Here is a 12,949-nt window from a genome sequence, read left to right as displayed (position 1 = left end):
AAGGGAGCAGCTGGTTCAAGTGCTTGCACCGCACTGTTGTATAAGTGGGCATCCACTGTGAAGCTATGTAAATGCTTATCTGCATCTAAACATATTTATGTATTTAATGAAGAGATGGAAATTAGTTATGAAGAAAAATAACATGTTTTAATTACATTTTAATCACTGTGCACTGATGTTTAAATCATGTTGCCCATCATGAGACTGATTCTACTGACCACCATTTTAATCAAAACAGGCATGAAATTTCCTCTTTATCACAACACTTTTATACATCTAGATATAAGTCAAAGTAAGAATCTAATTTAACAATTTTTCATGGTTTAAATACCCAGTACCCTTTTTTTTCATTTAAAAGCCAATTAAAATATGCAAAAGTGCAATCCTTTAATTTTCTCATAAAAATGTAAATGACTCGAAATGGCTAGTTACAATCGGAGCAATTATTTAACAATGGAAAATAAGTCTTCACGTCTTCATGAAATCAGAAAGCAATGACATCTCTATCTACGGTAACATTAAATAAACTAAGGAACAAAAAGGGATGTTTGCTTTTTCATTCTCCTGCTGTTGTCCCCTGCAGATGGGATGAGATGCAACATGAGGTCATCTTGATTAGACTACAAAACCAGGTTTATTGTCTTTGACTGAATGAGTCCGTTGTGTTGTCCTAACCACTGGGTGTACTTTAAACGGGTCTCCTGTGAGACATGAAAACCCCCTATCACCTTCTCACAGCTAGAGACACTTAAAGCTCCGGTGTGAACACACAGAAGGGCTGAGCTTGAATCTCTTAGTCCGCCTTAAAGAGTCTCTGTATAGCAGTTACAAGTGCCAGAAAGCAGCCACCTGTTTATTCCTGTGCGGGTAAGTCTGGGGTAAAGGAGGAAATTACAAATCACCCTGTTGATTGAAATTGTTTCGTTAAGTTCAAAGATTCATAGTCACTGACTATAGTTTTTATCTAAGCCAAGTAATTGCATCATCGTTCAAACACACTTCAGTACGTATAACAGTAAGTGAAAGCATCACTGTTCATAACTTTGAGACGTTCACTGTCTTTAGTTCAGTTCAACAAGTCCTCCAAATTAAACGACAAAATAAATAATTTTTCTAGAAGCTTTTTATAATCAGATGTCCATTTTGACAGGATGACATTTTTCTGTTCCTTCTAAAATTGTTATAAATTACTGTTGAGGAAGAAATCAGTTTTATGATTCTATCATTAGATTTTGGTAGGCAAAAAATATCTTGGTAAGGTTTAGGGAAAAATTGAGGGTTTGGGTTAAAATAAGTAGATAGATGTTATGGTTATAGAGTCAATGTGGTTTGGTCAAAATGACAACTTCCCTGAGGCTCAGGAAACGGGGTTTGTGATCATGCTTAAAGTTGGATGTTTTGTTGACCATCCACCCCATCGTCCTCCCTACGTGGATTCTGTCACCTGACTGTAGTGACTCAGTCCAGCTGACAGTAGTGAATCAGTCCAATCAGTTCAGTTTAAAGATTCTGTATTAAAGATTTGTTTGTAATGAACATCTCTTGTCCAGGGCCTCATAGAGAGCCAGTTTCCCCATTAAAATGTCCGTTTTTGGGTCAGCAAGACAGAATAATTCCAACAAGCAGGCAGGCTTGCAAGCTGCTTCAGGTTTGTTACAAAACCACCAGGACTCCAGCAATAGACCTGGTCTGGACTATTTGATTTGAATCACAGCACAGATGTCATAATGACCAGCGAAGACTTAATAAGAGTTAAAAAAGTAACCTCAAATCCATAAGTGATGTGCGGGAAACTGAGCTATTTTGTACTACTGGCACAGTTTAGAAGCAAAATTACCTGAATATTTTATGAAGTCCATTATAACCAAACTCCTTGATTTCAACAAATATAACTAAATAAAAACTAATTTATCCTAACTAGTTTATCCTTCATGTATGAATATGTAAATATCTGCACTGAGGTTTTATTACTGACTATGTAACTTAAAATGACAGATTAATGTCACACCACATACACTTGTGGACACGAAGCTGCTGTTTTATCACTGTCCGTGTTTTTCACACATTGCCGTTGTTTTGTCTGTCTGCTGATTTAGCAAATATTCTCCTTGCCTTGTAAGGGGTTTGTAAATGTTTCATTTTCCACAATGGGAAGACTCTGATCTTAATATGTTGTTTAATATGCCCCCCATAGTGTGATATATTACTTTAAGTCCCTGAAATCCTATATTTTTCTCAGTCAGCTGTGAGCTATAGGCGCCTACGTGAACATAACATTTTCTGAAAGATTTTGTTTTCACATTAAGTATTTTCTGTATTTTGTGGGGTTTTTTTGTGCTCATCTCAATCATTTTAAGTGGGAGGGGCCTCAGTTAGGAAAAATGCGATGTCACTGCATTTCTACGCACCAATCAGAGTTTAGCATTATTTGAATACACAGTCCTGATGAAGCAGATTAGCTGAGTTTTTGACTTTTTTTATGCTCTTTTCTGAACTTTAGCTTTTGCACAGTTATGAATATTCTCAAGATTTACTACTGAATTCTTCTGAAGATTTGAAACCATGTTTTGTTGCTTTAAAGGCACAGAAGCACTGATACAACTACAAAGTTGCCTCTCAAACAGTGCAGATTTAATCATTATCTGAATGTCCAGACCGTTTTCACTTGCCACACTAAATGTAACACTGGCTACAAAATTTCAGGCAATACATAACCATCCTCCATAGAGTGCAGCAGCGCTAATATCTGGGATTTAATTCATGCTGTTGCTTGTCAGTCATTTATTCTCAACAGCCTCTGCAGAGCCAATGCCACAGTGAAGTAGGATCATGTTTGATGAAAGAGTCTGTCCCAGTGCTTACTGAACCTGATCCCCAAAGCTCACTACACTCCAATATGATTCCTAAACAGGGTAGTTAATATTTGATTTATTAATTATTTATTTTTAAACCAAAAGTGTAATTAACTTCTTAACTTTTCTTTCAGCACCCATTGTCACTTTTGATGTAGTAGTTCAACGCACATCAATTATTTTCTATCTAGCATGTGTTTAAAAATGTAATACATTGTTTGAAACACAGTATAGTGTAGCAGAGATAAGGAAGTTTAAAGTGTTCATTACTGTATTTGTCAACAACTGTAACCTCTCTTATGAAACATCCATAGCTAAGTTAATAAATTACTGATAATGAGGTGGAAAAGTTGCAATGATATTTAACAATCTATAATTAAACACAGACAAATCTCAGGATGCTTGTTTGAAATATCATTCGCAGACAGGTTTAAAACATTAGAACTAATGAAGAAATATTGAGCCAAAATGTTCAGTCTTGTCTTTGGAAATAGTAGTTTACTCACTTCTTATAAGATTGCTTCTGGAGCTTTGCGCTGCACCCCTTGGTCTTCATCAGTGGATGGTTTTTTTGAAGTTGGCATGGAGAGAGAAGAAGTTTTTTGTTAAAATACGAAGACATATCTTATATGATTATGACTGTTGATTGATATTATATTGTCAATCCTTCATTTTCTGTTTACACACTAAAAATCACTGGGTAAAAATTATATTATATTGATCTACTGATATTATAACTGGGTTAACAGTACCAATGTGTTGTATTTTTTAGATCACTGTTGTGTTGACCAAGTGTTCAGACACAACAACCTTTACCCTGAAACGTCATAAACGTCATGTCATTTGTACAAAAGGATGTGCTTATGACATTAGAAATTGCGAAGGATCCACATATTATTAACAATCAGTCACAAATAGTGACATACACATTTGTCCACAACAGTCCACAACCATAATTACATTACATTTATTCATTTAGCTGACGCTTTTATCCAAAGCGACTTACAATTGCTAAAGATGTCAGAGGTTGCATGCCTCTGGAGCAACTAAGGGTTAAGTGTCTTGCTCAGGGACACACTGGTGGATGTACCACAGTGGGGAATTGAACCTGGGTCACACCAAAGGCATGCATCTTATCCATTGCACCATCACAACCCCATAATATAGTTTAGTTTGGGCAAATAACCCAACAGTAATAAAATACAATGGCACTAATACTGGTTCAAAACAGCCAATTGTTTCTCTAACCATGATACTGGGCAAAGGTAACCTATTATTATGCTTGTGCCATATTGACCCATTGTTTTTTGTGTGCATACACCAGTTATACAGAAGCACCATAGAAGTAATAGTTGTTCACATTAAATGTTTATCTCCTCACAACTACTTTATAGAGTGTTTTAAACCATTCATTCACTGTTTAGATACTGCTTACACGTGCTATATAATGGGAGTAACCCTGAAGGGAATGACATACAGAATGAGATGAGCATTTAATCAGCAATAATGTTTATGCTAATAATATTAATGATGCTTTGTATCAGACAGTAAAGACTAAATTGTTTAAAACCCTACATGGACAGGCATTTATAATATAAATATCTGAACTTTTCATTCAGTCATTTCTAGGAAATAAACTTAAGCCACAACAAATGATTTCCTTTCCGTGAACAATTAAGCATTATGGCCTCCTACAGTGTTAAAGAATAGTGACTCTGTCTTGGACAATGAAGCCAAATCAGAGCCGAACAATGCCTTTGTGCAGAGCCAGTCGGGTGCATTCAACATATCCATCCATAGGCTTCATTTTATAATAGGATCATAAAATTGGGATAAAGACTTTACAGTTCAAGTGGTCACATCTCATCACACCACTAGAGCTTTTTTTCTACATACCTCCTCTTTTTGTCATGAATGTATGTTAATAGTCATGCAGATTGTTCATTCTTGGGATTTGGTAAAACTGGAACTCTCACATTCTCACTTGCACATCGATTATCAAGTGCATATAGCAGCATGTGTACAAAAGGCTGTATATACAAGAGAGTATAGTACAGTGCAGGATAATATGCAAATTCTGGTCCAAATACAACGGCTGATAAATATAACACAAAACTGCATAGTCTTGCTCGTTTTAAAGGGCCTACCAGTAATTTCTGCCCATATAAAATACAGGTGCATTCAGACTGCATATAACTGAATCATCTGGCTTATAGAATTATATAAAACTCTTTTTGTTTGTTTTTCATTTGATGATCATTAAGAAACATAGATCTGATTTGCTGCTATTAACAAATATTACTGATGTAAACAACCCTTTAACAACACTAGTAAACATAATAACTTAGTTATTAGTTTTTTATTAAATAGGGACAAGATTGTTACGTAGTATAAGGAGACATAGTGCAACAAATATAAGAAATATGGGGCTTCCAGGTGATGCTAATTTGCAGCAACTGTCCTTGGTTAGTTTGAAGTCAGTTTGAAGTCAGTTTGGGAGTGAGCAGGTTCAAATTATATTATTATATTATTTTATTGTACAATTATATTATTGTATTTTGAATTTTGGTGTGGAGGCAACCTCTATGTTTACATTAGATTCTAAATTGCATTTTGAAGTCAGTTGGTTGCACTTTTAAGTCACCAGATGAATTAAGTTGAACTAAACTGGATTTCAAATAGGCAAAACTTTCTAACTCATATTGCGGCAAACTGTACCACCATACAACAAGGAAACCTGAATAAAGCTACTGCACTGTTAGTTAAAGGTTGATTTATAAGAGTAAAGTAACAGAGTGCACAACATGTAAGACGCACAAGAATGATAAAACGTCTTTTTCTGATGTCAAATGTAATTCACTTTCAAGCATGGACCTCTAGAGGAATCAGTTACATTTGTTAGAATAATATTTGTCTGCTCTGACGAACCACTGAGGAAACTTACAAAAGGGGGCGCTGTTGAGGCAGAAAACTGTCAAAAACCCAATGACTGGCAGTGGTTATTCTCTTCATACTGACATTTTGAGTGATCCCTCAGAAACAGACAGGACAACAGTGTCACTGCTGGCATGCAGCAGTGCTACTCTGCATAATTGAGTTACTGAATTCGATGTTGGGATCATTGGATCATCGTTTAGATCTATTAGGTATTGAAGAGTGCATCACTTCTCTGTGCTGATTAGTTGTATGGAAGTGGTTGCCTTAAGGTTAGAAAATCAAGTATTTTGTTAGTTTTTTTTACTAGAAAGTCACCAGTCACTATGGGAAAATATGGGTGGAAGAAGTTAGAAAGAGTTTTCAGACAATTAGTTTGGTCAAAAAACTGCCCATTATGGCTCTGAGTAACTGAATCAGACAGTTCAGCGGTATTCCAGGTAAAAGGCAAAGTGTTTCTCTGTTAATGGGTCTCATCCCAGCCTTCAGTGTCACTGCAAAGTCCTCAGGGGTAAACACTAAATGCAAAAACTGTGGCACAAAACAATCCCCCAGATCTATTAGAGGGCATTAACAAATTAGAGCATTCCTGCAGTTGATTCTAATGGCAGGAAAAATTAACATCAACTGTGAAGAAAATGTGGTGAACGAGTGATTGTCTCCAAACAGCTTAATGTACAATTTAATTTAATTTATTTTGAGGGTTGTTTGCATTTTTATCTATGAAAAGGAGCACATTTTTGGCAAACCCTCTCACCTCATAATATACTCTAGTTAGTACATCCATACTGAAAAAAGTACAGTTGCTACCTATAGTAGCTGTTGTACCACCAGGCTCCAGAGCAGCTTCTTCCCTAAAGGCTGTGAGACTCCTTAATTCATCCTCAGTACTCCATCATGCAAAATAGCTGTATATCTTTATATAATTTTTGTACATAATGTTTGCTCTTCGTTAGTAGTATAAAGGGCACAAAAAACTAAATCCCATTATACAATCCTGTGTTGTAAAATGACAAATAAACCTACCTTGTAGAGTTTGGGATTTAATTAAATTGTGTTTCAGAATATTAGCACATGTATGCACTTTTGAAGCGCTCAGGTCTACATATGATGGAAAGGAATATCTAACATGCTTTATGTCCGTTTTTACTCAGTTGGCGGACAGATATCAGGGCTCACACAGCTATTATTTCACTGTTTAACATTGTATTGTACATTTTTAGACAGTGTATGTACAAACATTCCTGCGAAGATTTTCAAATACAGTCCAGATCAACTCAACTTCTGTTCTCAAAACTTAAATATCGCTTTGCTTATGTTAAAGCTTAAACAACAATAGCAGTAGAGTAGCATGGAAAAACAAAATTGGATTTCAATGCAGACATCTTTTTCGTCTTTAAAATCACTTTTGGCTATTCTGAACACTGTTCTATTTTAGGTGAATGACTCAATTTTTTTCCATCACTAACTGCTCCAAACTAAATATTTGCACACTTTCTTCCTCAAATCACTTAAATTTAAGATTTTACAGAAATTAATAACTAAAAATAAACTGACTGCAGTAACTTTGACAACAATTTCACAAGCCACACTAATCCAGGCAATACTGAATCTATATCATCAGCCAGTTGATCAGGGATATCAAATTAATTATTCTTGAGCTGAGGAAAATGTTATAATCTTTATTCTCACACAGTATTTGGGTCATATCAACAATAGCAGATCTTTTCAAGAGCATGCTTAAAAACACCCCATATGGAGCAAAAAACGGACACTTTCATTCAACAAAAGCTATTAAATAGAATTTACAGGGGAGTGAGATCTTCCACCGAAGACAATGATCAAAACACAAGTTGAAAACTTGTCTTCTTCATATGATATAGACAGTGAATCCAAACTCATGAGCTATAAGTTCTCCATGGTCCCAAATTAAATTAGGAAACTTTATATATATACAAAAATGTGCTACACAGACCAGCAAATGTTAGAAACTATTGTATGTAAGAAATCAACCACCAAACTAAACAAAATACCCTATAAAATGCAGCTCACTGTGTACTTTTAACTAATGTAGGACTGACTGTATTGCACTAGTGATTTGTACTGTTTTAAATGACTACAAGTGGTGTTACAACATATTCCTCGTGTCCTCCCTTTTGACATGGTCAAGGGTCTTGTCATGGCACTTGCTTTTTTTGTTCTGGTGAGTTTTGACATGTTTTGCCAAGTGGTCACTCCTCATGAACCTCTTGCAGCAGTCTGGGCAAACAAAGCGCTTCTCCCCCGTGTGAGTCCTCAGGTGTCTCTGCAGCTCGTCCGACCTGGTGAAACTCTTCCCACAGAACAGCCAGTTGCACACAAACGGTCGCTCCCCAGAGTGCCACCTCAGGTGCGCTTTGAGGTGAGAAGTTTTACCATAAACTTTCCCGCAACCCGGTATGTGACAAATGTGCTGCTTCTTCTTCCCCGGCTCGTCACTGGACGTGGAGGACTGGCAGTTCGGACACCTGCACCTCCTGCACCGCCTTGCAGTTGCGAGAGGGGACTTTGTGTGCAGCAGAGCCGCGATTTGCGTCTGATATTGCGCAAAGTCCGTATGTCCCAGAACCAAGCCCCTCTGCAGCTGGAAGCGATGGGGACCAAGGGAGGAAGTGTGACTGACATGGTTCCCCTGCTGGAGGCTCCACCACGGAATATCCTCTCCAGGGTTTGGGGACAACTGTCTCTGCTGCTGGTGCACAAGGCCGGAGGGTCCCGTGACAAAACTTGGCATTGCGGGCGGAATGGGGGTTGGGGCTGCGTAACTGACTGCGGGGACGTAGGTGGGAGGGCAGGTGGACTGCAGAGACTGCATGGAGCAAGGTAACATCTTCACAGGGGAGAAGTCATAGGGGTACGAGGGGTCCGCCGGAGGGGTGAGGGGCAGTTCGTGGTGCGAGCTGAAGGAGCTCTGGATGTGCGCAGACAGCTGGGGCTTTGAGGATAGTCCGAAAGTAGCGTTGCTGGCCAGGCTACTCTGAGGGGTCCCCTCGTTAGTCCACGGGTGAAATAAACGCGAAGGGGAGCCCAGAGTCGGGTCGTAAGGGACCTGGAGGAAATCTGTGGGGTTGGATCCGTGGTGGTGCCCGATCCGGTTACAAGTGGCAGCCAGGAGAGCCAGCGGAGAGTGCTTACAGTTCTCTGGAGACGAGTTTGGAGTGCGATCCTGCATAACCGAGACACATATTTTCTGTATTACAATCATTATCTTACACACTTTGAGGTAAAACACGAAAGAAAATTTGCTGCGTTTTAATATTTAACCGAATGATGGAATAGTTTGTCTAAATAGTTTGAATGCCATCTGCTCTGCTGATCGATCCTGTAGCCAGAATCGTGATGTGACATAAAAGTTGGCGTTATGTTGCAGCAGGAGTCGTTAACACGCAAAACAGCGTTAGTAATTAAATATTACACTGGCCCATTAAAGTAGCAGACTTTTATCTTATGATATAATTACACAAGAGAAGTCGTAACCCAAATGTAAAACCAATTCGGTTGGGTAAGTTTACAAGTTATTAAAGTCGTGTAAAGTATACTACAGAAACTTGCGCACAAACCTGAAGAAAAGCCTGGAGTGTTTCATTCCGCAGTACAGCCACTGCTGCCATGGTAAACGTCCTCCTCCCTCTCGATGAAAACAATAAAAAAAAAATAACAGCACTAATTTGGATAAATATGCATTCGCAGTAAAATTTCGTGTCGAGCAGGTCTTCACTCTTCTGTGCTTCCTCTCTCTGAGATATCCTCGGTCTATCTGAAGAGTGAGGGATCACTTCTTAGAATTTGATAAGGACTTTGGTGGGCCGCCAGCCAGTCAGAAATAAGATTTATTACTTTGAAGTTTGCCGCTGCCCAATCATCAAAGAATAGCGGCTCTTTGAGAGGGGAAAGCAAATCCTTTGAATCCACAAAGCTCCTATGGTGTGTTTGTTGGTCTGGATAAAGGAGCTGATTATTAGGGGGGATGGGAAGGGAGGAGATAAAGGCGGGACAATTAATGAAGTAATCACTATGTGGGAAATGTATATACACAAATAATTGGATTTTCTTGATCAAAGACCCCCATGCCGCCTGGAGACCCCGGTATTGGATGCTGTAGTCATCTGATCCTCTTTTTGTAATTAAGGATTTGTAGCAGAACCCTATGTGACAATGTGACATTGTTATCTCTGGAGATCTCCAAGAGAGTTGCCTTGACTGTTTGATGGAGGAAGGAGACCAAATCAAGTGACTCAACACAAAGTTCTCATCTCGGAAGAATCTGCGTCTCTTTTACATTTCTAATTTGAATTAAATTTTCTTTGTTGTTCCTTTGAACTACAACATGGGCATTAAACACTTAATTATGCCCTCTCTGAATTATTTAAATAGTCTTTCTCCTTGCTCATTTCAATCATTTGTTTTATCAGAACCTTACTCCTGATTTACAACTCCCCACCCCCATTCCCTCTCTTTATTGAGCATCAAAATGTAAGCTTTTAGAGCCTTAGGGTAACTTCCAGCAGCTAATTCAAATTATAACATATTACTTAACATGACATAAAGGGAAACCTCTGTTTTGAATCAGGTGACAAAAGCAGCACTTGAAATGTTCATGTCTCAATTAAGATTCCTTGTAAATTTGAAAGGTCAATGAAGAAGTTCTAATTCAGAAAAGCACAAGATCCCATGCATCCAAATTAAACAGCGGTATTGATAATGTAAGGGAACTTTAACACAAAGGCTAAACTGGCGTACAATATCATATTCTTTCCTTTTTTTGTTTCAAAACATTTTATGATGGAAAAAGTACGCAGTTTTCGTAAGATAATATCCAAACTTTTGTGACAGAGCAGTCGAAATGAAAGTTGTAGTTTTCTATATCAGCTCTCTGATCTTTATCTGGCTTCCCTGCAGAAACAATCACTGTCCTCTCAACTAGTTTGGAGCGGCAGATTTTGAATTAGATCTGTTCCTTTGAAGGGATTAATGTTCCCAGTCCTCTCCCACGGCTTTACACACAGTCATGAGGGAAAGGGGGAGTCCTGCTGGGCTACACTGGAGCCATGTTAAACTACAAAACTGGCTACAGGAGTAGTGTAGTCACACTGTTGACTGATAAAAAACTAGTGGAGATCAATCTTGTTTACATCAAGTTATGGCAGCAGTGGGTGACACAGTTTGTTGTATAAAGTTTTTTAAAAATGTGCAGAAAACAGGTAGGTCACTGCTTTGCATCCTGAGCAACATTGTATTAATCTGTCATTTACACAACTGTGTGTGTATTTGTTTACATTTAGCTCTTTAATAACTTAGACCTGTTGGAAGTCATCCCAAGTCATATTGTAAATGGTTTCAACATCTGAATGTGTGAACAGTATTTTCATGATCACTTTTTAGAAGGCACCCTTTATACACTGTTTAAATAACAATTAATTGTTTTACTAATGGTTAATAAATCAGTTATAAGAAAGAACACCTGTCGGGTTGCCAAGTTGTTAAAAAAATCCCTTGCTGATGTTTATTCTCCCTAAGGATAATGAGACAAATTGGCATGCTATTTTATGATTTTAATTCATCAGTAAGATGGATTCTTATAAAAACACTTTATCGATGACATACTGCAGACTTGACGGTTTATTAGAAAAAGAGAAACCCTGGAGTAGATACTAACATTTATAACTAAACTATAACCGACACAAAGGATAAACAGCCACCAAAGTGATTTTATTTCAACCTGGCAACGCAAAACTTGCTATTAATTAATGGAATCCAAATCAACTGTAAAGCATTTGTAAATGATTTATTAATAATTCCTAAAACCATTATTTATGTCTTGTGCATTGCACTTTGTTAGTCTACATGCATTCACTTTGTGCACTTTAGTATTAAAGGATTTTGACACAAGGGGGCCCAAAGGATTTTGACACAAGGGGGCCCAAAACAGTTGAAAAGATCATTCTAAAAGGCCAAATACAGTAAACTCAGTTAACCAGCTGTAACCAACTAAATTACTGACCAGCTCAGCCATCACGGCTGTAAACAATTTCATAGTCAACTCCAAAAGTTTGTATTTGTGCAGAAGAGAAGTAAGTCAGTTTCTCCTTCCAGGTTTAAATGTCAGATAAATGTCAAATGTTGTAATCTGCTCTCTTATGTCAAACCAAACGACTGTTAAAGTAAAGGGAGAATCCACCCTAAAACAGAATTAACATTTTTCTATGATCCTGAATAGAAGCGGTGATTCATGAACATTAAAATAATACATATTAATTCCGATGTATGGTGGATTTTCAAATAAATCAGCTTTACATGTGAGCCGTCATGCTACACTAAGTCAGATTCCAGCCATATGTGACAACTGCATGAATTTTGTGAACCATCAGCATTACCAAATTATTGATATCTTCCTTTTGAGACACTCGGTTCAGCCCTAAATGCGAGTTCTTACATTTTAATGCATCTCAATGGGACTCCAGCTGAGGGATGGATTTGGCTGAGCAGGACTTTGATATAGTTTGTAAGAAATTCATGACTGTGTGCTTGACACAATGTCCAGTCCCTGAGGTAATTTACTTGCTCCAAACCTTTACGGTCTTATGGCCATGCCTCAAGTTTTACAGGGTCACCTCAGCAGTGATTTGACTGTAAGAATCTTATCCTGCGGCATTTGATGGGAAAATTAACTTGCAGGAACCCCTGCTGCAATAGTTTTCTGCCTGTGTACTCAAAGGTTTGAACATGAAATCAGTCTGTACCATCCGTGTATTTCATACAGTACTTTAAAGCATAAAGCAGAGAGTTGATCGACAGAAATACTGTTAAGAGGGGAGACATGTAGGAGGCTGAATTCAGGAGTTAGCAAAATCTAAAAAAGATAGTCTTGCAGTTACAGGAAACAAAACACACACAGTTGTTGCCTCTAAAAGGCAGGAAATTGAAGCAGGTATTTTTCCACATATAAAAAGGCAGAAAACCACACCTGCATTTTTGGCTCATATTCCTATTTTGATCAGATATCTGAATATCCTGAGTTTAAAACAAAATGAAACCTATTCTAAATGTTCAACAGGTGACTCATTATGTGAAAAGGACCATCAATTACCTGTAAACACAAGAAGAAAAACACCAACAGTCAAAAG

General features: G+C 37.8%; 1 protein-coding gene across 1 annotated transcript; it reads right to left on the bottom strand.

Moving 5' to 3' along the window:
- Positions 1-7,380: 7,380 nt before the first annotated feature.
- On the bottom strand, positions 7,381-9,479 carry sp5a (Sp5 transcription factor a). The gene is made up of 2 exons (XM_046054364.1): positions 9,386-9,479; positions 7,381-8,991 (listed from the first exon to the last, which is right to left on the bottom strand). Exons 1-2 carry the CDS (start codon positions 9,434-9,436, stop codon positions 7,915-7,917), a joined length of 1,128 nt encoding a protein of 375 aa, XP_045910320.1. The 5' UTR covers positions 9,437-9,479; the 3' UTR covers positions 7,381-7,914.
- Positions 9,480-12,949: the final 3,470 nt, after the last annotated feature.

This window comes from Micropterus dolomieu, linkage group LG07 (genome assembly GCF_021292245.1).
Source record: "Micropterus dolomieu isolate WLL.071019.BEF.003 ecotype Adirondacks linkage group LG07, ASM2129224v1, whole genome shotgun sequence".
In the NCBI taxonomy this organism is placed as follows: domain Eukaryota; kingdom Metazoa; phylum Chordata; class Actinopteri; order Centrarchiformes; family Centrarchidae; genus Micropterus; species Micropterus dolomieu.
Note: the sequence above shows the minus strand (reverse complement) of the source record. Positions and strands in the feature narration are given on the sequence as shown.

Bases quoted from the DNA above. Each gene is read 5' to 3' on its own strand.
- sp5a (XM_046054364.1), bottom strand. From the start codon at position 9,436: ATGGCAGCAGTGGCTGTACTGCGGAATGAAACACTCCAGGCTTTTCTT. The intron at 8,992-9,385 runs GTTTGTGCGCAA...TCGGTTATGCAG, and splicing joins CACTCCAGGCTTTTCTTCAG to GATCGCACTCCAAACTCGTC.